At 38.1% G+C, this 22,826-nt stretch overlaps 1 protein-coding gene across 1 annotated transcript; it reads right to left on the reverse strand.

The window, feature by feature from the left end:
• Positions 1-1,008: 1,008 nt before the first annotated feature.
• On the reverse strand, positions 1,009-22,826 carry LOC149167602 (benzaldehyde dehydrogenase, mitochondrial-like). Its single transcript, XM_089431558.1, has 5 exons — positions 22,677-22,826; positions 22,437-22,574; positions 1,750-1,887; positions 1,571-1,632; positions 1,009-1,282 (listed from the first exon to the last, which is right to left on the reverse strand). Exons 1-5 carry the CDS (start codon positions 22,809-22,811, stop codon positions 1,009-1,011), a joined length of 747 nt encoding a protein of 248 aa, XP_089287684.1. The 5' UTR covers positions 22,812-22,826.

A 22,826-nucleotide genomic window follows, 5' to 3' on the forward strand; every position in this document is an offset into this window, starting at 1 on the left:
AGCATCCCCCCATACTACTTTAGGTGAGACTTCGATTCGCGCTCTATGGGTTGATGCCGAAATGGCCAGTAGTGTAGGGATTTGTTTGGCTAACTAACGCTGAACCTAGGTCAGGCCCCACGCAGCCAACAAATAGTAATAGGCCTAAATTCATTTCACCAATAATCTCATTATCACAGATTTTAGCATTTATTTTGACATTCTCGTGATTATACTCCACTTTTTTCATGCAATGTTGTCCAATACCATCTATGTAAAAATATATAAACAGATTATAATCCATTGTTAAAGGAAAATAATAGACATTTGATAAAAGAGTGATGGTTATAGGTGTGATCCCAACCTCAAGACTCCATTCATCAAGCAAAGGAATATGTGCAAAGTAATATAACACAATGTTTGCATTCCATTATATAATATTTCATTTAGGCATTCTTTAAGACAATTTATGGTGGATGTTAAGACCCCACACATTTTACATACATGTTTACAAACCTCATGCCCACAACAATAGATTTAAATCCACTTCCTATTGTATAACCAAGGATATTCTTACTTTTTTCTTAAATGAGTAAATGAGCACACATAGAAATGACACTTAGCGTCATGGAATTGGATTTTATTCAATATATTTCCTTTTCATTGAAGAATGCTATCATAGTAGAAGAGTTGTCATGCTTTTGAATGTTGATGCTAGTTATGGTTGAATGCACTCAAGTAGAGAATAGACAAAGCTCACATATGGTTTTGAAATACACAAACATTAAAATATGATTAATACACTTATAAAAATAAATTATAATTTTTTTTAAAATATAAATACAACTAGTAAAATTATAAAATAAAAAATGTATAAGTTACATAGAAAATTTTCAATAAGATAAAAAATGTAAAACAATAAAAACATGTAATTTTAAAAATTTATTTAAAATCAGAAATAAGTTTAAAATTGTAATAGTTATATACCACACAATAATATAAAATAACATAAAAAGTCATTAAAAACTCTTATAACCAAGGAGATTCTTGAAGTGGAGTAATGAGACATTTGACTTGTAAATAATTTTCAAGGCCATTAGATCCAAATTCTCTCCCAATTCCGCTCATCTTGTATTCTCCAATTGGACAATCTACACTCACTATAAGGTAACAATTGATCCATACCGTTCCAGCATGCAAAGATCTAGTAAGTCTATTAGCCACGTCTATGTTTTTAGTAACAATTCCAGCTCCCAAACCATAAATTGTTTTATTTCCTCTTTCTATTGCTTCATCTATAGTCCTGCATTACACAAATCAAGAACTTTATTAATTTCAAAATTACAGATATATACTATATTTTATATATTAATTATTTAAAAAAAATTTAATAAAAATAAAAATATTATAAACTTTTATATAAATTAATAATGGTTTATACAAATTAATAATATCTTTTATTTCAATTTAAACATATAAAAAATTCAAAATTGTAAATTATTTTATTATATATCCTCTAATGTATTCATTAGTAAAAATAAAAATATTCTAAATTCTCATTAGTAAAAATAAAAATATTCTAAATTCTTACTTGAATTTCAAAATAGACATCACTGGTCCAAAAATTTCATCTTGTGCAATCTTCATATCATCCTGCAAAATATTTTAAAATAATAAATATCTCGAAACTATATTCATAATATAAAAATATATTTATAGTATAATATATTTATATAAATATTGATTGAATATAAATTAAATTCAAGTCACCTGAACATCAGAGAATATTGTAGTTTCAATATAAAATCCTGGACCACCTAAACAGCTACCTCCAGTCACTAAGTTAGCTCCTTCATCTTTTCCATATTGAATATATTTCAGCACTTTTTCAAATTGCAACTTGTCGATCTGAAAAGAAAAAATAAAAACCATCACATATCAATCGTGTAAGTGTCATCTTTCGAAACCATAAAATACACCCAATAAAAATATTTAAACTTCTTATAAGAAGTAAATACACGCTGTCCAAAGTTATGACACTCAGAAAATAAATTACTTTGCCAAGTGGTCCTCCATAAAGTTACTATAATTTATCATAAAGTTACTATAATTTATTCCATAACCATCCTATATAGAATATAGACATAGACATGGAATTATTAAGAGACAGAATTGGCGGAGGATGAGATACTCTATTTGTGTTCTTATTCCAAACCAAAGCGCATATATGAAATCATGCCACTAACTCTTTTTTTATTCCATTTTAGTAATATTCTTTTCGCTTAATAGGCAGATTTTGTTGGTTCTCTCCAAATAATGTCATGAAATGGAATATTAATAAAAATATATTTGAGCATCGATATATACTCTTTTAAGAGGAAGTGATTTTCATCCTTGATGTTCATATTCTCACAAAGATGGCAGATCTTTTTCCATCTATAGTGTTTTAGGCACTGCCCAATGACCCGTTTCAATATGGAGCTCATCAGAGTTGTTTTAATCTTGGCTATATTGATTTTCTTTTTTGAGCTAGTTAAAACAAAGAGATACTTTTGAACTTCTAGGGTGGGGTTGATGACCTCCTTATGATATCTTAATTTTCTTTTAGCCGTTAAATCTTTCTCACACCACATTTTTCTTTGAAATTAAAAGTAACAATACTTTTAATGTTATTAATGTTTTTCAATGCAACATTCTCGTTGATCTCCCAATGGTTTAACCAGGGCCTCGTGTCTTTATACCAACCTCGTTTGAGCCTTAGGTGGTTTTGGCTGGAATTTAAAGCTAGTTTAAGAAGTCTATGGTCTCCTATGTTATTGAGTTTTTGCTTGTACAACAGAAGCCTAGTCATAGCTAGGCCCTCGATAGGGGAAAGATCCACTTCTATAATGAGAATAGGATAGGGAGTATTGCTTTTAATTTTGAGGTTATACGTTATAAAACATTTTTGGATTTGTTCAATCTTTCTCGAGGATTCTCTAGAGATGCTGGAACCCCAAACCTCACATCCATATAAGATAACAAGAGTGACTAAAGTTTCAAAGAGGAAATTCTTTCTGTCCCACATTACGAGGTTTGTTGTTTTACAATTATTTTCAAGACCAAAATAACATTTCCACCCCTCATTTATCCTTTTCTCAATGCTATAGTTCCAGTTGAGCTTGTGATGAATATCAATTCCTAGGTACTTGTAAGAAGGCACTTCCTCCAAGTTACTATTGTCATACATAAAATTAGCATGTCCTTGGATTTGATAATCATAACTTTTTTTTATTAGTGTTAACAGTCATACCCATGGTAGAGCAGAAATTCCTAAGAAGTCTAAGTTGCTTATCAAGATCAGATGAGCACCTTGCGAGAAGAAGGATGATGACTATCCCAGCTAAGATCGTGCCAGCACAGCTTGATTCCTCTAAACAACCTTCTAGCTTGTCGATATAAATACCAAATAGGGTAGGGGAGAGGGGGAAACCTTGTTTAACACCGATATTACACTTAATATCTTTTGACCACCCCTCATTGATCTTTAACTTGGAAATTACATTCGCGTATAACCTTATAGCGAAAGCTTTCAACTCGAAAGGAACCTTTAGCTCTTATAATCTATTCCATAGGTTGTTTCTAGGAACCGTATCGAAAGCCTTTCTAAAGTCCACAAAGTAACAAAAGAGATTTGATTTATCATTGCGACATTCCTCCACAATGATTCTAAGCGTAACGAGGTGGTCCGTTGTTGAGTGCTACCTTCTAAAACCCACTTGGACTTTAGCCATCTGACTTTCACTTTCAAGCCATATGCTCAACTTCTTTTCCAAAATAATACCATATAAATTGGCTAAGAGAGGGCTGATCATAATTGTCCGATAATTAGAGGGGTTATTTGTATCCCCACTTTTAAAAATAGGGATAATGAGGCTCTGAGTCCATGGTTTAGGGACCCTTGCTTGACCGCTTGATTGAAAAGCTTGTGGATGTGGGGGATAAGGATAGGACCTCCAACTTTTAAGATTTCTTCTTGGTAACCTTCAATGTCCTTAGCTTTCCCATTTGCCAGGCGTTTAACCCCAAAATCAATGTTTTCTAATGAGAAAACTTCTTTCGTTGTGAGCAAGGTTTCAAAGTTATCCATGACATTTGGAGATTCATAAAGCATTTTAGGATAGGAATTCTAGTCATGCAAAGCAATTTTATTATTATCTTTAGTCTTACTAGTTAGAATCTGCCTCCAAAATTTATTAGGAGCTACCTTAGGGAGGTGTAAGAGATTCTCTTATCTTTTACGAATACACTGCCTTTTTCCTTTTAGTTAGGGCTTTGTATATTTTTATCTTGCCAATTTTAAGAGATTCATCAACAACTTCCTTAATTGCTCTCCTCGCACTTTTACAATCTTTGTCATACCATGGGTTGGTTTTGCTATTTCTTTTATTACTTGAAACTTCAATTGAGAACTTCTTAATAGAATATGAGAGGGTTGTAGTAAAATTATGATAGAGGTCTTCTATGTTGTCTATATTAGATAAAGGAAGCAAATAAGTTTTTAATTCATTTAGAAAGAGGTTGTTTTTATTTCTATCAAAGATTAAGTTCTTTTGGTTATAAGGATTATCTTCTATGGGATCTCTATGCATGGAAAAATTGAGGGTTATAAGTAAAGGCCTATGATCAGATTTAGGCTCATGGTCGTTTAAGATGTCAAAATTTATTATTTCGTTGTATAAAGGGAGATTGGAAATAACATAGTCTACCACGCTGCTACCAAGCCCATGGATGCAGGTCATCTGGCTAGAATTGGGCCACTTCTTTAGACCATTGCAAATTATGAGGTCCTGATCACTACAGAGCTTGAATAGCTCCGACCTAAACAAACTCTCCCTGAGGTCTTCAGAGCTCCTTTTGTATCAGCTAGCGAAAGTAAGGTCTTCGTCTAACCAAAGAGGATTAGGGTTGGAATGATTGCTTAGAAGAATAGCTTGGTTGCTTTAAGTTCGAGCATTAAAGTCACCCATTAAAAGGATATTACCTTCATTCGTTAGGCTAAAAATATCATTCTCTAAACCATTGTAAGGACTATTTTTATCTAGATTCCTTTTCTTATAGAAGTTAGAATTGATGAGGGGGAAATAACAGATTGCTATGTAGGTCTTTTTATCATTAATGTCAGTAATCTCTATCCAACTATATTGGTTGTAAGGGTTGTTTTTATAAATCCTAGCATGGCGGGAGATGTTCTTCTTAATGTAACAAGCTATACCCCCAATGCCTCTACGGGAGGATCGCTTGTTCCGGGTAGACAATAGTGCAAAGCCATCTATGTTAGGGACCTTAGATTCTTCGTGTTCCCAAGTTTCAACAAGAAATATAATATCAACATCATTTGAGATCCAACTTAGCTTGGGGCCTTTGTTCCATGGAAAGCCTCGACAGTTCCAAGAAAGAATTCGGAGCCTGTTGAATTGCTATTTATTACTATCTTTTTGGTTTCTACCTCGAATAAAGACTTTTCTATTTCTAATTATTGCCCATTTTTCCTTCCATCCTAGCTTCTTTTACCTTTTGAACCTCCTTTCTTAATTCTGCTTGATCTTCTGGAATGAGATCTTCATTTATAAATATTCTCGTTCCTTTTAGACTTGAGGTTTTACTAAGTATGTCATACTTATGGTTAGTAGAGCTCACCTGTATTCGGATCAGCCTTCCTCTATTCTCAGATAATTTCCCTGAACTTGTTGCTTCTGTGAGACATGTTGTTTCAATTTGTAATATATTATGTAATTTTAGCTGGGCTATGGCTAAAGTATCCTCGTCTACCTCCTCTTTCAAACCGGAGATTATAAGGTTCAAGGCCCTTTTGTTACACTCATGGTCTAATTCTATCAATTTTTTCATTTCATCTTTAATTGGTTTGATATCTAATTTACCTGCCACACTATTTAAGGTGAGGTGGCTGTTAACTTTTTCTTCTAGTTCTTTAATCATGTCCTTCATTTTAAGACTCTCTAAAGTATCAGCATCTCCTTGTTGAGATGTTTGGTTCATATCATTGTTTTGTTTTTCTATAACCTGCAACCTAGTCTCCATTACCTCCATTCTATTCTCCAATAGTTCTATTTTATTTTCTATTTGTTTTTGGATCTTGTCTTCAAGAGATGTGAATTTATTTTCCAGCATGGCTTCTAACTCTGTTTGTAACTTGACTTCTCTTTCTTCTCTATGTTTCTTTAAAGACTCTATATACTCATAAAGGCTCTGTAGAGTAACTGTGTTAGGCCTACCTTTGGTAATCTTTGGTAGTTGTGGTGAATTATTCATACTTGAAAATATATGAGAAAATATGTATTAGAAAAAGATAAGGAATGTCTGCACCTAATGTCAGCAAACTAGACCGTAGACCGCACATGCCCCAGATTGGATCGAATAGCAGCTCGCAGCCCATAGTAGCAAGTGCCTATGTATTGTTGTCAATTGCTTGACCCTAAGGTATAAGAGATCTGGCCCAAATGGATCTCTCTGGGATGTTCCCTTCACGTGATCCCCAAGGCAGACTTGTTGCTTCCTCACTAGCGTTTGTTGACTCTCAATAAATCAAAAAATCATTTTTCACTTTTCAATTTAAGCTACGAATAGAGCGACTAGGGATAAGCAATATGGAGCTAGCTCGGTTCACTCGTACAAATTAGTGCTGCAAGAGCAGAAGTCTGATATCCTCAAATCCACCGAAACCCTTTTCCGAGTGTCAAAAGATAGTCTGGATATCCTCATAGCCCGCTGACTATACTGATGTTAGATGAAACCTTATCAGCAATAGAATGAGAAGCTAAACCCTATCCTAGTGAATGAGAAGCGAAATATGTCTATCTCCTAAGAAAAACATCTGAGGGTTTGTTGGACAACCCGGATCTTGAATCTTGAATTTACGTCTTATAGCCTTTCGATAGGCCAATCAGGCACATAATTCACAAGACATTCACATATGCGAACATGGAAAAAGTCCAGAAAAATCAGATGATGTATCCTTTCCGACGGTATATGTTAGCATCCAAAGAAACTCTCCTAGGTTGTATATCAGAGATGCTTGGGAACATTACAAACTCAACAAAATGTTGGAAAAATGGTGGATGAATGAAAGAAATGCTGCATATTCAAGCCAGATAACCACTTCTACTATGCTTAACCCCAGACATGGGTGAACACCCCCAGACTACAAGGCTTTAGACCACCAATTACTCACAATTTAAGGAAAATGTGATGATGGAGAATACTAATCACGCCAGCAGATGCACAGGACCTTGTGATGGCCAACTGCAACTAGTTAAAGGTCTATAAATCTGTTTCTTAATACATAGACAGGATGACAGCTCTCTGGCATTAAAACAACAGAAACCTGCATACATATTCAATAATACATGCTAAATTCTAACACAGAGGTGGGATGACAGCCCCTCTAATGCTAAACATCAACAGCACATGAATAAATGCATAACAGGCATAGCCTGGAACAAAGAAGAAGTGGAAAGTGAGCAATTAACAACAAAAGAAGCTTGTATTAGCTGAAAATGAAGACCAGATGCTGCAGGTATCATAGTAGTTACAGTGTCCAGAAGTTGAACCTTACATCAAAATAACATTCATCAACCCATTACATTCTGTCTCTAGGTATATATGGAGGTTGAATACAAAAATCTCTGCTAACCCATGCGTGGAGGGGTCATAACTGACCACCAACTGCATTTACAATCAGATATGGTCTTTGATACAATTTGATCGTTTTAATGGACAAAATAACCTTTCTGCTGCTCTGATGTACTTCACGAATAGGTGAAATGCCATGCTTATCTGCTCAAGGCTGTCCTTCTCGTCCTTAACCGTGCTGCTCTTTGAATGTAGTAGCTGAGGATTTAATGTGCAGGTCACTGGATCATGGCCTCCTTCCTTCTTTACGTACACAGGACAGGCCCAAAACACAGAAAATGCATTGAAAATTGATGAGGAGCTGAGAAAGAATACTAGCCGTTAGATCTGGAAATTTTGATAGCGGAGATTGAATTACGCGGGCTATCAGAGGTAAACGAGATCGGACGAACGCGGACTGTCGGATCATAGGATGGATGATCTGTTGAAAATGCAACAAGATGATGGAGCTTGGTGAAAAGAAGTCGCCTTCACTAAGTGGGCCCGCATGCTATTTTTGGCATAAAGTCTATTTTTAGACATATGGATCATGTTCTATGAGGTGCAGGATGTTATTTATGGATGATTGGTCATGTTGGTAAAAATAGATGGACCTCTATTTTTAGACATATGGGCGGAGTCTATTTTTAGACTGCCAGTCAAAAAATAGAACAGTCGAATATTATTAGCTCTTAATAATATTTGGACTATAAACATTATCTTATCCTCTTACAACACTTCAATTCGAGCTACAGATGTGGCGCATGCAACTGCCAGAAGGAAACACACTTTTCTTATGGGTTAGATGAGCTATTGCATGATGGACTTCAGTTAGAACTCAAGTGATTGAGTTTGGTGGAGTTGATTGAGGAGTTGATGGAGTTGTGTTCAGTTTGACTTAGTTGAATTAGTTGTATTTAGTTTAACTGCCAAATACACTAGTGATGAGTGATGTGAATTAATTATTAATTCACTAATTATTAACTCATAAATCAACTAAAGAATACATCAGTTAACTCAGTGCATGGACAGTTCAGTGGAGACAAGTGTTAGAGGTGGGTGAAAGGGTGAGACTACTATCAGTTGTGACTATAGTTGTGCATGAGATTTGCACAAACATTGATTGAGATTTCCAATGAGGATTGCGCAATACAAGCCAAGGGAATTCAAACTTTGATCTGATCTATTGTCAACTTGGATTGTGCAGTAGAGGCAAGCAAACAGTGGAGGAGATTTGAGCCCGTGACTTGTTCAAATCTGAGCTAGTTTGTGTGTAGCATGTGGAGATAGTACTGAGTACTTGTGAGGAGTATTGTACTATGTATTGTTACATGTTCTCTATCATTATAATATAAAGATAGTTGGGGGTTTTCAGTTGTATGCTTTCCCCATTACATACTGTGTTGATATGTGTGATTGATGTTTCAATGTGCGCATGCGATTGTTTTTTAATTCAGCAAATTGATGATCAATGGTAGAGGAGGTTATGTATTATGCATGCATTCCGCAAATAGTGTATAATCAGGATAATCTCTGTGAATAAGTGTTATATTATTCAAATTTCTACATGGTATCGGAGCGAAGTTGATCATCAGATCTATTATTCAGAAAGTGATTACATTTTATTTCTTCAGGCAGAGTCTATAATCGGGCCAGGTAGCCTCTGGATTCATCCTTCTTTTGGAAGGTGAGATATCCGGTAAATGCCCATACAATCAATCTCTATACGAGAAATACTTTGTTCTCACGAATTGTAGATCACAAGTGGTTGAGTTTTGAGCTAGTGGAATTCAAATTTGCAGCAGTGTTTTCTTGGTGTCGAAGTTGAAATGTCTTTCAACAGATTGCGATTGGAGTATGCCCTTGAAGGCAACTCGAATTATATTGCATGGAAAGACAGGATGGAGGCAGCTTTAGATGACAATGGGTTGAAGGAGTTCATAGAGGCTGAGGTCCCAAAGCCTACTGATGCTGCTCAAGTTGAGGCTTGGCAAAAGAAGACAGCAAAGTGTCGAAGGATTCTGTTGGAGGGCATGAAGGATCACATTGTATCCAACCTGCATGGAAAGGCTTCTCCATACTTGATGTGGAAAGCGTTGACAGATTTATTCCAAAGAAAGAGCAACTAGAGGAAGTTGGCACTCAAGGATAAACTCAGAAACATTAAGTGTGAGAAAATATACAGTATGCCCAAGTATCTCACAAAGTTCACCCAATGCCGGGATGAGTTGGGAAGTGTGGGGGTGACTGTTGATGATGAGGAGTTGGTGAGCTTGGCTCTCCTTGGTCTTCCAAAGTGTTGGCATTCCTATCAAGACTCTGTCAATGGTTGGGAGAAATTGCCAGGATGGGAGAGACTTTGGTCTGATCTTGTGCAAGAGGAGATCAGGCGGAATACCAGGGATGGATCTTCATCAAAGGCATCTGATGAAGAAAATTGTGCTTTGGCTGCCAAAGCAAAGAAGGGGAAGAACAAGAAAGCTTCTCATTCTGGTGTGAAAGGCAAGAAGCAGGACATGTCCAAGGTGAAGTGCTTTCACTGTCACCAGCACGGACATTATGCCACAAATTGTCCGCAGAAGAAGAAAAATAAGCAAGCTGCTGGATCTGCAGTGGGAGAGGCCTTAGCCTCGCAGTTTGAGCTGGATTTTTCACTGATCGCATGCTTGGTATCAAGTGTGATGGGATCAGTATGGTTTTTGGATAGTGGTGCGTCTTTTCACATGACAGGAGATCGAGATTTGTTTTCTGATCTGGATGAGAAAGATCTTGGAGTGCACATTGAGATCGGCGATGATGGTAGATATAGTGTGATCGATATCAGTACCATTTCCTTTGAGAGGGAGTCTGGTAAACCCTTCGTATTGAAGGAAGTGATGCATGTTCCAGGATTGAATAAGAATATTATCTTTGTGGCGATGTTAGAAGACAAGGGATATGATGTTGTCTTCAGTGAGGGAAAGGTTTTCCTAAGCAATAAGACAACTGGAGAAACCCGAAAGATAGGGGTTCGAGTCAAGAACCTTTATCAATTGCATGTAGATGGCTGCGCAACAATGGCATGCAAGGTAGAAGGATTGGTGAGCCAGGATGATGGCGAGCTCTAGCACTGAAGATTGGGCCACCTTCACCATGGAGCCTTGAAGATACTACAACAGATTTCTACTGGGCTTCCTAAAGGAACTCTTGCGCGGTTAGATCAGTGCAAGGGGTGTACTTTGGGAAAATTTATGAAAGCCACCTTTCACGAGAAGGATAGTCATGCCACAACGATCCTTGAGAGAATTCACACAAACATGTGTGGACCTTTCTCAGTAGCTTCGACAACAAAGCACAAGTACTATGTGATCTTTGTTGATGATTTCTCTCGAAAGTGTTGGATCTTCTTCATGCAGAAGAAGAGCGAGACATACTCAAAGTTCTGTGAGTTCAAAGCACTAGTCGAGAAGGAATCGGGGAAGAAGGTGAAGGCTGTATATATAATCTTCGGCAAAATCACATAACCAATCTTTTGTCGGATGAGGAGAGCTTGGAAACAGAGAAGGCTCATCTCCTAGATGTCTTTGAGAAGAATGGTTACAAGAGGCACCTCGGTCGTAGAGCCTTCCTCAGGGCCAAGAAGGAGCCTTCAATCCGAAAGGTTCCTAAAGATCATATCATGGGTGTGAACCTTCCTTACATCCAGGGGACCACGGACAGGATTGCGAGAATTCTGAGGAAGTACGATGTGCCCGCGAGTTTTAGACCTCTCAACACTATCCAGGGCTCCCTCAGGTCTGTAAAAGACCCGATTGACCCTAAGGACATGAAGGGCGTCTATATCATTCCCTGTTCCTGTGGGACCCCTTATATTGGTGAGACTGGTCGTTCTATCAATCAACGGATTAGTGAGCATTCAGCTGACTTGAGACATGGTAGGACCAAGTCCTCAGCCCTGGCTGAACATGCAGGGAAGACTATGCATCATGTATGTATAGAAGAGGCTCAAGTCATTGCCAAAGTTGCGCAGTTTCACCATCGCAAGTTTAGAGAGGCCCTAGAGATTGAAAAAAGGCCGAATAATCTTAATAGGGATGATGGCTGGAAGATTAGCAGTTGCTGGGTCCCAGCCTTGTCTTCCTAGCCGCCTCATTCCCCTTGTGTTTCCGTCTTCCCCCTCCTTAAGTTTCGTTTTTGGCGGATTAGTCCTAGTGAGTTTCAGGGTATTAACCTTGTCCCGTTTATGATACTATTGGATAATTTAGATTAGATTCTTTGGTTCCATTTTGTTGATTAAATATGCTTCCTTTACTATTGTCTAAAAAACCCCCTTTTAAACCTTATAAGTAATATTATATTTACCTAATGACATAATTAACTTTAATAATGGAATAACAGATTATTGAGTATATATTGAGTATTTAATAAATATAAATCGGTAATTCAATTATTAAAGGAAACCTAGTTACCAAATGACCATTAGGTTTAAAAGATAATTAGATAGTAGTATAAATAAATATATATTTGATATAACAATAATATTAGTTATTCTAGTATTTATAAACATGAACATTACTTTATTCTAATAATAATAATATTTTAATAAGAATTCTATTTGTTTGTTTTTAATAATATTGGAATTATGAAATAAATATGGATTTATATACATAGATTATTATTTTTCGAATGAACCATTATATTTAAATAATAAATAATTAAATGGTATATTAGATAACTAGATTCTAAGAGTAACATTTATTTATATTTAAATCATATTAGAATAATAATATTTATATATTATTATACTTAAATAATAAACATGGATATTATATTATTCAATGATTTTGATCTTAGATATAATTAACTAAGTTACTTGTTTGAATTTCAGCTATTTATATGTTTAGAATTACCTGTTTTAGCTATTATTACAGCTATATATTAATAAACATATATTATTATTTTCGAATGGACCATTATATTTAAATAATAAATAATAAAATGTATATTTTTACCTAAGATAACTAAATTCTAAGAGTAACATTTATTTATACTTAAATAATATTAGAATAATAATATTTATAGATAAATATATGACCATTATATTTAAATAATAAACATGGATATTATTCAATACTCATATTATTAATGATTTTAATTAATAAATTTACCTGTTTTAGCTATTTATAGAAATGTTAATTATTAAATTAGTGGTTTGACCAGGATCATTAGGTCAAATTAGCCGTTGGCAATATAGCCGTTGGAGTCTCTGCACACTCTATTTAATCAGCAAACCAGATTGGTTCTTCAACTTGTCCTGACGATGAACCACACTGGTTGGTTCGAAACGCGTCGACAAAAGATTGGTTATGTGATTTTGCCGAAGATTATATATACAATGTTATGGATCACAGAAGTCTAAATTCCTTAAGGTGAAGGCTCTTGGGAGCGACAATGGTGGTGAATTCATCTCTGGCGAGTTCAAGGACTTATGCATCGCAGAAGGGATTTTAAGAGAGCTCATAGCTCCCCATAACCCACAGCAGAACGGGGTTGCTGAGCGGAAGAACAGAATGATCGTGGGTGCTGCACGAGCGATGTTGCATGATCAGGGCCTACCCCTTCACTTGTGGGTGGAGGCATGCAATACTGCAGTATATGTGCAGAACCGTTGTCCTCACAAGATACTTGGCATGAGTACACCCGAGGAGGCTTATTCTGGTAAGAGGCCTGATATTTCCCATTTGAGGATTTTTGGTTCTCCTGTTTACATGCATGGGATGAAGGATGCCAGGAAGAAACTGGAGCCAATCGCAGAGGTTGGGATATTTGTGGGGTACACTGATACGCCCCACAACTATCGTGTGTATTTTCCAGACAGTCGCAAGACTGTTGTGCGACGGGATATCAAATTTCAGGAGGAGAAATTCATGAAGTGTTCGCTTGAGAGGGAGCCACACTTGCATGCAGATGAGGAGCTATTAGTACCTAAGGATGAGCTTCAGGATGTGGATCAGCCACAAGATGAAGTTCATGGAGTGGAAGAGACCACTCATGCAGCGCCAACCTTCAGAGGGTGAAAGCGCAATACAGAAGCTGAGCGACTGGCTCAAGATGCAGAGAAGGTTGTAGGACCACCTATAGGACAGCGCAAACAAAGACAGTCACCTGATCGATACACTGGATACATGGCTCTTGTGAGAAAATGTGTCGTGACTGAGCCATCCTCTTTCGAGGAAGCTGTGGAGGATCCCGCATAGGTAGATGCCATGGTGGAAGAGTATGATTCGATTGTCAGAAACAGTGCATGGGAGACTGTCCCAAGACCATAGGGGAAATCAACGGTGGGTTTGAGATGGATCTACAAAGTGAAGCAGGTAGCTGACGGGAGTGTGGAGAAGTACAAGGCAAGATTTGTTGCCCGAGGCTTCTCACAGATAGAGGGGATCGATTATGAGGAGACCTTTGCACCTGTCACAAGATATTCTTCCATACGGATGATTCTTTCTCTCTCAGCGCAGATGGGGTGGAACATCCATCAGATGGATGTGAAGATTGCGTTCCTCAACGAAGTCATTGAGGAGGAGGTGTACATAGAGCAGCACGAAGGTTTTGAGATCTTCAGCAGCGAGTCGCATGTGTGCAGGCTCAAGAGAGCGTTGTATGGGTTGAAACAAGCACCTCGTGCTTGGTACACACGGATAGACAGTTATTTCACCGGACTTGGATTCTCCAAGAGTGAGGCGGATCCTAACCTATACCAGATTGTGGTGGAGGGTAAGTTATTGATCATTGTACTTTATGTAGATGATTTGATTTTGACGGGAGATCAGTTGTTGATACTTTCATGCAAGGAGGATCTTACTAGAGAGTTTGAGATGAAGGACTTGGGCCTCCTTCATTATTTCCTGGGATTGGAAATTTGGTAGTGCAGTGATGGACTATTTGTTTCTTAGGGTAAGTATGCCTGGGAGATACTGAAGAAGTTCAACATGCATGGCTGCAAGCTTGTTGATACTCCTCTTCCTAGAGGTTGGAGGAAGGAGGATGCTACTTTAGCGGAGGTAGTGGATGCCACTGTTTATCAACAATTGGTGGGGTCGCTTATGTATCTGGTCAATACACGACCTGATATATGCTATGTTGTTAACCAGCTTTCACAAGCTATGGTTAAGCCAACCAAGCTCTTCTGGAAGGCAGGCAAGCATGTATTGCATTATCTCAGAGGCACATCAAGATATGGATTGTGGTATAGACAGGAGGATGAGGTGAAGCTATGTGGCTTCACAGATGCAGATTGGGCAGGGAGCCCAATGGACAGAAAGAGAACATCTGGAGGGATCTTTGGTATTGGGTCGACAGCATTTTATTGGTACAGCAGGAAGCAGAGATCTGTGGCACTCAGTTCAGTAGAGGCCGAGTATATGGCAGCAAGTTTTGCTGCATGCGAGGCTATATGGATGAGGAAGATCCTGGTTGGGTTGTTCGGGTCACACTTGGAGCCTAATGTGATTTATTGTGATAACCAGAGTTGCATTAAACTCTCAGCTAATCCAGTATTTCATGATAGATCCAAGCACATTGACATCAAGTACCATCATATCAGAGATTGTGTGCAGTGGAGAATCATGTTACTTTCATACATTCCCACGGAGGATCAGGAGGCTGATATCTTGACGAAGGCGCTCACCAGGAGCAAATTCAAATACCACAGAGGCAGGATAGGGGTTGCAGATAATCCATATCTTGTTGAGAGGGAGTGTTGAAAATGCAACAAGATGATGGAGCTTGGTGAAAAGAAGTCGCCTTCACTAAGTGGGCCCACAGGCGTTTTTTGGCGCAAAGTCTATTTTTATACATATGGATCATGGTATATGAGTTGTAGGATGCTATTTATGGATGATTGGTCATGTTGGTAAAAATAGATCGACCTCTATTTTTAGGCATATGGGCGGAGTCTATTTTTAGACTGCTAGTCAAAAAATAGAACAGTCAAATATTATTAGCTCTTAATAATATTTGGACTATAAACATTATCTTATCCTCTTGCAGCACTTCAGTTCGAGCTACGGATGTGGCACATGCAACTGCCAGAAGGAAATACGCTTTTCCTATGGGTTAGTTGAGCTATTGCATGATGGACTTCAGTTAGAACTCAAGTGATTGAGTTTGGTGGAGTTGATTGAGGAGTTGATGGAGTTGTGTTCAGTTTGACTTAGTTGAACTAGTTGTATTTAGTCTAACTCCCAAATACACTAGTGATGAGTGATGTGCATTAATTATTAATTAATTCACTAATTATTAACTCATAAATGAACTAAAGAATACATCATTTAACTCAGTGGATGGAGAGTTCAGTGGAGACTAGTGTTAGAGGTGGGTGAAAGGGTGAGACTACTATCAGTTGTGACTATATCTGTGCATGATATTTGCACAATCATTGATTGAGATTTCCAATGAGGATTGCGCAGTACCAGCCAAGGGAATTCGAACTTGGATCTGATCTATTCTCAACTTGGATTGCGTAGTAGAGGCAGGCAAACAGTGGAGGAGATTTGAACCCGTGACTTGTTCAGATCTGAGCTAGTTTGTGTGTAGCATGTGGAGATAGTACTGAGTACTTGTGAGGAGTATTGTACTATATATTGTTACATGTTCTCTATCATTATAATATACAGATAGTTGGGGGTTTTCAGCTGTATGCTTTCCCCATTACATACTGTGTTGATATGTGTGATTGATGTTTCAATGTGCGCATGCGATTGTTTTTTAATTCCGCAAATTGATGATTAATGGTAGAGGAGGTTATGTATTATGCATGCATTCCGCAAATAGTGTATAATCAGGATAATCTCTGTGAATAAGTGTTATATTATTCAAATTTCTACACAATCGGATGGTTATCGGGAGGGGGAGCTGTGAAACAGTTAATGAGCGAGAGAACAGTGGTTTCGAGCGGTAGGCAGTTTCCCCGCACCGCCTACTGGGCTCGACAGGTTTCGTACACGGCCGCGCGATCACAATCATCGCGCGACATATGGCGGAGGAAAACCGCTTCCCCGTGGGCTAACGAGCATGCAGGTTCGCGAGGCGGGGGCTACGTATGTCGTTGGATTACGACGACGGATGATCTGACGGCAGAAAAAGGTAGAGGGTTAACGGGGGGTGATGTGACAATTGAGGGCTCGCCGATATTAAATTTATTTGTATGGGCGCAACTATAATGGGTTAAGATGTTAGTGCTGAGGGATTATACGACCATGGTTTCGTGGGTTAACCTTGCGCCCAAGACCCAAGGGCACAGGGTTTATAAGGGGTTTATATGGATTATCGGGATTTTATAGGGTTATAAACAAAAAAAGCCTGGGAGCTAAGTAGACAAGGGTTTTATTCCAAATGTGGGTGTAAAACAAGGTAGCGGGAGTTATAAGGAAAAAAGGGAAAAATGAAGGAGAAAGCATGAAAAAACTGCTGCCAGCCTTATGCAACAAAACCAACACTTCTCAACACTAATTTTAATCCATCAAGTGCCAAAGAACATAGCAGAGCTAACACTGGCTCCTTCTAGGGATGAGATCTTCCCTGTGAGGTCTCAAGAACCTGCAGAACAATGCCTTCATGCAAAATTAGCTTTCAAAACTATGCCTAGTATCCATTGGGCATGGAGTCAACTAAGCCTACAATAGAAACCTGTAAAAGGACATGATTACAATCACTAAGGCTTGAGAGCCTTAAACAACATAAATATTCAAAAACTGGCCAACTGATAGGCCATCAAAATTGTTTCTCCTGCTCTCGTCCCCTTCATCATATAGCTGCAAAACAGGATTTATTTGATCCTCTACCTCAAACAGTTTAGGACATTTGAGCTTAATAGGTAGATATGGATCAAATTTCATCTCCCTTCTGTGTGCTTTCTTCCTTGGATGTTCTTCTTGGGAGCCTCTGTACACCTACTGAATAACCATGAATGTTGTGTACTTATCTTTGTCACCTGTGGCCTGCAAAAATAATATGAATGATATACCAATGTGTTTATGTGTGGAGGACACAGAGACCTCATCTGCTCCTGGATCTTGCTTAGGACAGTCCACATCCAAGGAGGAATCCCAAAACTGAGCATCCTCTTCCTCTGTCATCTGATAAGCTGCCTTTTCAATCTGTGTGGAAGCCATCTGAGCAGGTTTCAGAATATCAAGACTGAGATGATCAGTTTCAGCCTTGAGCATTGAATTTTGTTCTGCCACAATGTTCGAGGGGCAACTGTGAGGGATTGTCATTTGAGTAGACATAGGGACAAAAGATGATGGGGAGCATTCCTCTCCCTTATTAATTACTGGACTGGGGACAAAAGCAGGCTGGCAAATTTGTAGATCTTCATAGCCATGTGAAGAAGAGTTGGCTTTGAGCATAGGTTCTTGGAGGATGGAGGGAACAACTGCTGATTGCTGTTGCTGATCAACTTGTTGTTCTGCAGCTACAACAAGCTTACGAGCAATGCCCTTGGATATTGCTTTCTCATAAGCAGCCCTTGTTAGGAAAGGAGCACCTTTCAAACCATGGACCTCCTCCTCTTGTTACACTTCTTCCATGACTATATTCTGTAAAAGGGGCCTCACCCCTTTGTCTTCATTTGTAATGTTATTTCTTTGCAAAATCTGCATCTACTCCTGTGTTCCTCTACATGGATATGGAGTTGGAAAAGAAAAGGAACAATGAGCTCCTGCTTCTTCAAAATACTGCTCAGCCTTTAGTTTGGAAACTTCAGAGGCCAAAAACTCAATCATCCTAACTAATTCATCAATCTCAGGCTCTGAGGATGATGAGGATTCACCTCCCTGACTTCTCCTCTCAGCATTACCTTCAAGTCTTTTTGCAGCAATGATATTTGCTTCTACTTCAAAGGCTGCATTTTTCATATCAGCCAAAGAAGTACATCCTCTTTCTCTTAACAGTAGGCAGAACTGAGAATCGAAAGCATTAGCATAAGTGAGCATAGCAGAAGTAGGGGTGGGCTTCACTTCGACTGGAATTCTGTTGTACATAAGGTTGAATCTTTTGTTGAAATCGGACAGCAGCTCACCATCTTCTCTCTGCAAGTTCCCAAATTCATCATGATAAAAGAGAAGATCTTTATTATTCCCCCAGTGCTTTAGGAACACATCATCTAGGGCCTCAATGTCTGCAATAGACCTAGGGGGTAATTCTCTAAACCATTTTCTAGCTTCCCCATCTAGGCTTTGGACAAAAACCTTCATCCAGGCATCCTCTTCATTGCTATCCAGGTTATCAGCATAACAATAAAAATATTTGAGGTGCTCTTCTGCTGATACTCCTTCAGTACCAGTAAACTTGGGTATGTATTCTTGATAATATCCTGCAGGCATGACATTCAAAGGGGTAGGCAAGACTAAGGGTCCATACCTAGCAGCAACTATTCGTTCTATCTTTGTGAGGGCTTGCTGGCCTACCATGACTGAGGCAAGTGGAAGGATACTGGTAGACTGAGTGGAATGGATCAATGAAAAGAATGATAGAAACAGAGGAATATGATGGGCAAGATGGATGCTTCGTTCAACTAAGGTCCGAAAGGGAAATAAATGACTAAGGAGTTGAATGAATCTCCGAAGGTGACTACTTCACTTAACAGAGATACATGGAATATCTAAGGATTACCTGGTCCTGATGCTCCTTTATGCAATGTTTACTTCTGCTGAATGATCTTCTCAGGATCAGGCACTAATTCAACAGATGATTTCTAAGTATTTCACCGAACATGCCTCACCAACTGCACCAGAACTGCAATGTGGGGTCACCAGATAGATGATTACAACCAAAAACTGTGTTCAAACCTTGTCTATCATCAAATCTTGAAACTGTGTCGTTCTCCCAGGGAAGCTGAGCTTCAATTCTCCTCTCCCCGACAACAGCGCCAATTAATGTTAGCACCCCAAGAAACTCTCCTAGGTTGTATATCAGAGATTCTCGGGAACATTACAAACTCAACAAAATGTTGGAAAAATGGTGGATGAATGAAAGAAATGTTGCATATTCAAGCCAGATAACCACTTCTATTATGCTTAACCCCAGACATGGGTGAACACCCCCAGACTACAAGGCTTTAGACCACCAATTACTCACAGTTTAAGGAAAATGTGATGATGGAGAATACTAATCACACCAGCAGATGCACAGGACCTTGTGATGGCCAACTGCAACCAGTTAAAAGGTCTGTAAATCTTTTTCCTAATACACAGACAGGATGACAGTGCTCTGGCATTAAAACAACAGAAACCTGCATACATATTCAATAATACATGCTAAATTCTAACACAGAGGTGGGATGACAGCCCTTCTAATGCTAAACATCAACAGCACATGAATAAATGCATAACAGGCACAACCTGGAACAAAGAAGTGGGATGACAGCCCTTCTAATGCTAAACATCAACAACACGTGAATAAATGCATAACAGGCACAGCCTGGAACAAAGAAGAAGTGGAAAGTGAGCAATTAACAGCAAAAGAAGCTTGTATTAGCTGAAAATGAAGACCAGACGCTACAGGTATCATAGTAGTTACAGTGTCTAGAAGTTGAACCTTACATAAAATAAAATACATCAACCCATTACATTCTGTCTCTGGGTATATATGGAGGTTGAATACAAAAATCTCTGCTAACCTATGTGTGGAGAGGTCATAACTGACCACCAATCACATTTGCAATCAGATATGGTCTTCGATACAATTTGATCGTTTTAATGGACAAAATAACCTTTCTGCTGCTCTACTGTACTTCACAAACAAGTGAAAACCCGTGTTTATATGTTCGAGGCTGTCTTTCTCGTCCTTGACTGTGCTGCTCTTTGAATGTAGTAGCTGAGGATTTAATGTGCAGGTCACTGGATCATGGCATCCTTCCTTCTTTGCGTACACAGGATATGCCCAAAACACAGAAAATGCATTGAAAATGGACGAGGAGTTGAGAAAGAATATTAGCCATTAGATTCGGCAATTTTGACGGCGGAGATTAAATTACACGGGCTATCAGAGGTCAACGAGATCGGACAAACACGGACCGTCGAATCATAGGATGGACGATCGGACAGCTATCGGGATCGGGAGCTGTGCGACAGTTAATGAGCGGGAGAACAGCGGTTTCGGGTAGCAGGCGGTTTCCCCGCACTGCCTACCGGGTCTCAACGGTTTTCATACATGGCCGCGCAATCACAATCATCGCGCGACATGTGGCGGAGGAAAACCGCTTCCCCGCGGGCTAACGGGCGTGCAGGTTCGCAGGGCGGGGCTGCGAATGGCATTGGATTATGGCGACAGATGATTTGACGGCAGAAAAAGGTAGAGGGTTAACGGGGGGTGATGTGACAGGTGAGGGCTCGTCGATATTGAATTTCTTTGTATGGGTGCGACTATAATGGGTTAAGATGTTAGTGCTAGGGGATTATATGACCATGGTTTCATGGGTTAACCTTGCGCCCAGGACCCGAGGGAACAAGGTTTATAAGGGGTTTATACGGATTATCGAGATTTTATAGGGTTATAAACAAAAAACGCCCGGGAGCTAAGTAGACAAGGGTTTTATGCCAAATGTGGGTGTAAAATAGGGTAGCGAGAGTTATAAGGAGTAAAGGGAAAAATAAAGGAGAAAGCATGAAAAAACTACTGCCAACCTTATGCAACCAAACCAGCACTGCTCAACACCAATTTTAATCCATCAAGTGCCAAAGAACATAGCAGAGCTAATAGTATATATGCCAGTCCTGAAAAATCTCACATCCCTTGAAACTAGGGTTAGACGAAACCTTATCAGCAACAGAATGAGAACTAAAACCCTATCCTCGTGAATGAGAAATGAATTCTGTCTATCCCTTGAGAACAACTCCGAGGGTTTGCTGGACAACCCGAATCTTGAATCTTGAATCTTGAACCTAATATAATAATATTCATAAGCATGGAATTTTTATAATAATATTTATCAAAATATTATAACTCATCATATCACTATCAAAAACTTAAATCTAAATTACCATGATAACACCCATTCTATTTAACCATCCAAAATAACCTCAATTAACACTAAACTCTATATCTTTATAAAATATTTTCAAATATATTTTTCTTTTTTACATTTTATAAATCTATAATTTATATTTTTAATGTTTTTATATATTTTTTTTAAATTTGATACTTTTAATGTCTTAATATTTAAAAAATTTGAAGCAAGAAATTTCTTTTCTAAATTTTATAAATATGTCTACTATTTTAACATTACAATTAAATTTTTACAGAAAGCAACATGCTACTGACTACATTTTTTTTATAAAAATATCTAAATATAAATATATATATATATATATATATATATATATATATATATATATAATATTATAATAAAAAGTCAGATTAATAATTTATTGTAAAAATAAAATAAAATATAAACTAGCTCTTTAACCTAGAATTGGGCGTCCATCAAATTTACTAAGAAAACTATTTTAAAGTGGGAGCAAGTTACACTCTTAAATTGCTCAACATAATATTCTAGAATCTATATTCGAAAAAAAGAAAACTACAAAATATTCAATCAATTTTTAATCTTTACCTGCGGGGTCAATCTTAGTGGATGGGCTTCTCAAGTAGCTGAGAAAGGTGAAAGCACAAGACAATGGATTTGAACCTTTGACCAGACAAACTCACACGACTGAAGTGTACTGCAAGTTTCTACACATTTCCATAGAATTCTCAATGCTATCTGAGACAGTGCAATCTATGAGAAAGGTGCATGCATTTCTTACCTGAGGGCCTTGATGGACCCCAGACTTAAAAGGGTCTCCGACCACTTGCTTCTTTGCTCTTTCCACTGCTTTCTTCACAAATTCATCATAAATTCTTTCTTGAACAAACACCCTTGAACCTCCCAAGCAGACTTGCCCCTGCACAAATTTGATCACAGAAATATCAAAACAACATACTTGATGCAATACCATTTGCGCAATCTAATAATTTTTTACAAAGCATCTGGTTTGTACAGTCACCATGTTGGTAAATACTGCTCGATGGGCAATATCCACAGCTTCATCAATATCAGCGTCCTCCATAACAATGAGAGGGGATTTTCCACCCAATTCTAATGTCACGGGCTTCAAGTTGCTCTTTGCAGCAGCCTCCATAATAAGTCGCCCAAC

Source organism: Pinus tabuliformis, chromosome 5_1, assembly GCF_031772625.1.
Source record: "Pinus tabuliformis cultivar Carrire ecotype Pingquan chromosome 5_1, CPIR1, whole genome shotgun sequence".
Classification (NCBI taxonomy): domain Eukaryota; kingdom Viridiplantae; phylum Streptophyta; class Pinopsida; order Pinales; family Pinaceae; genus Pinus; species Pinus tabuliformis.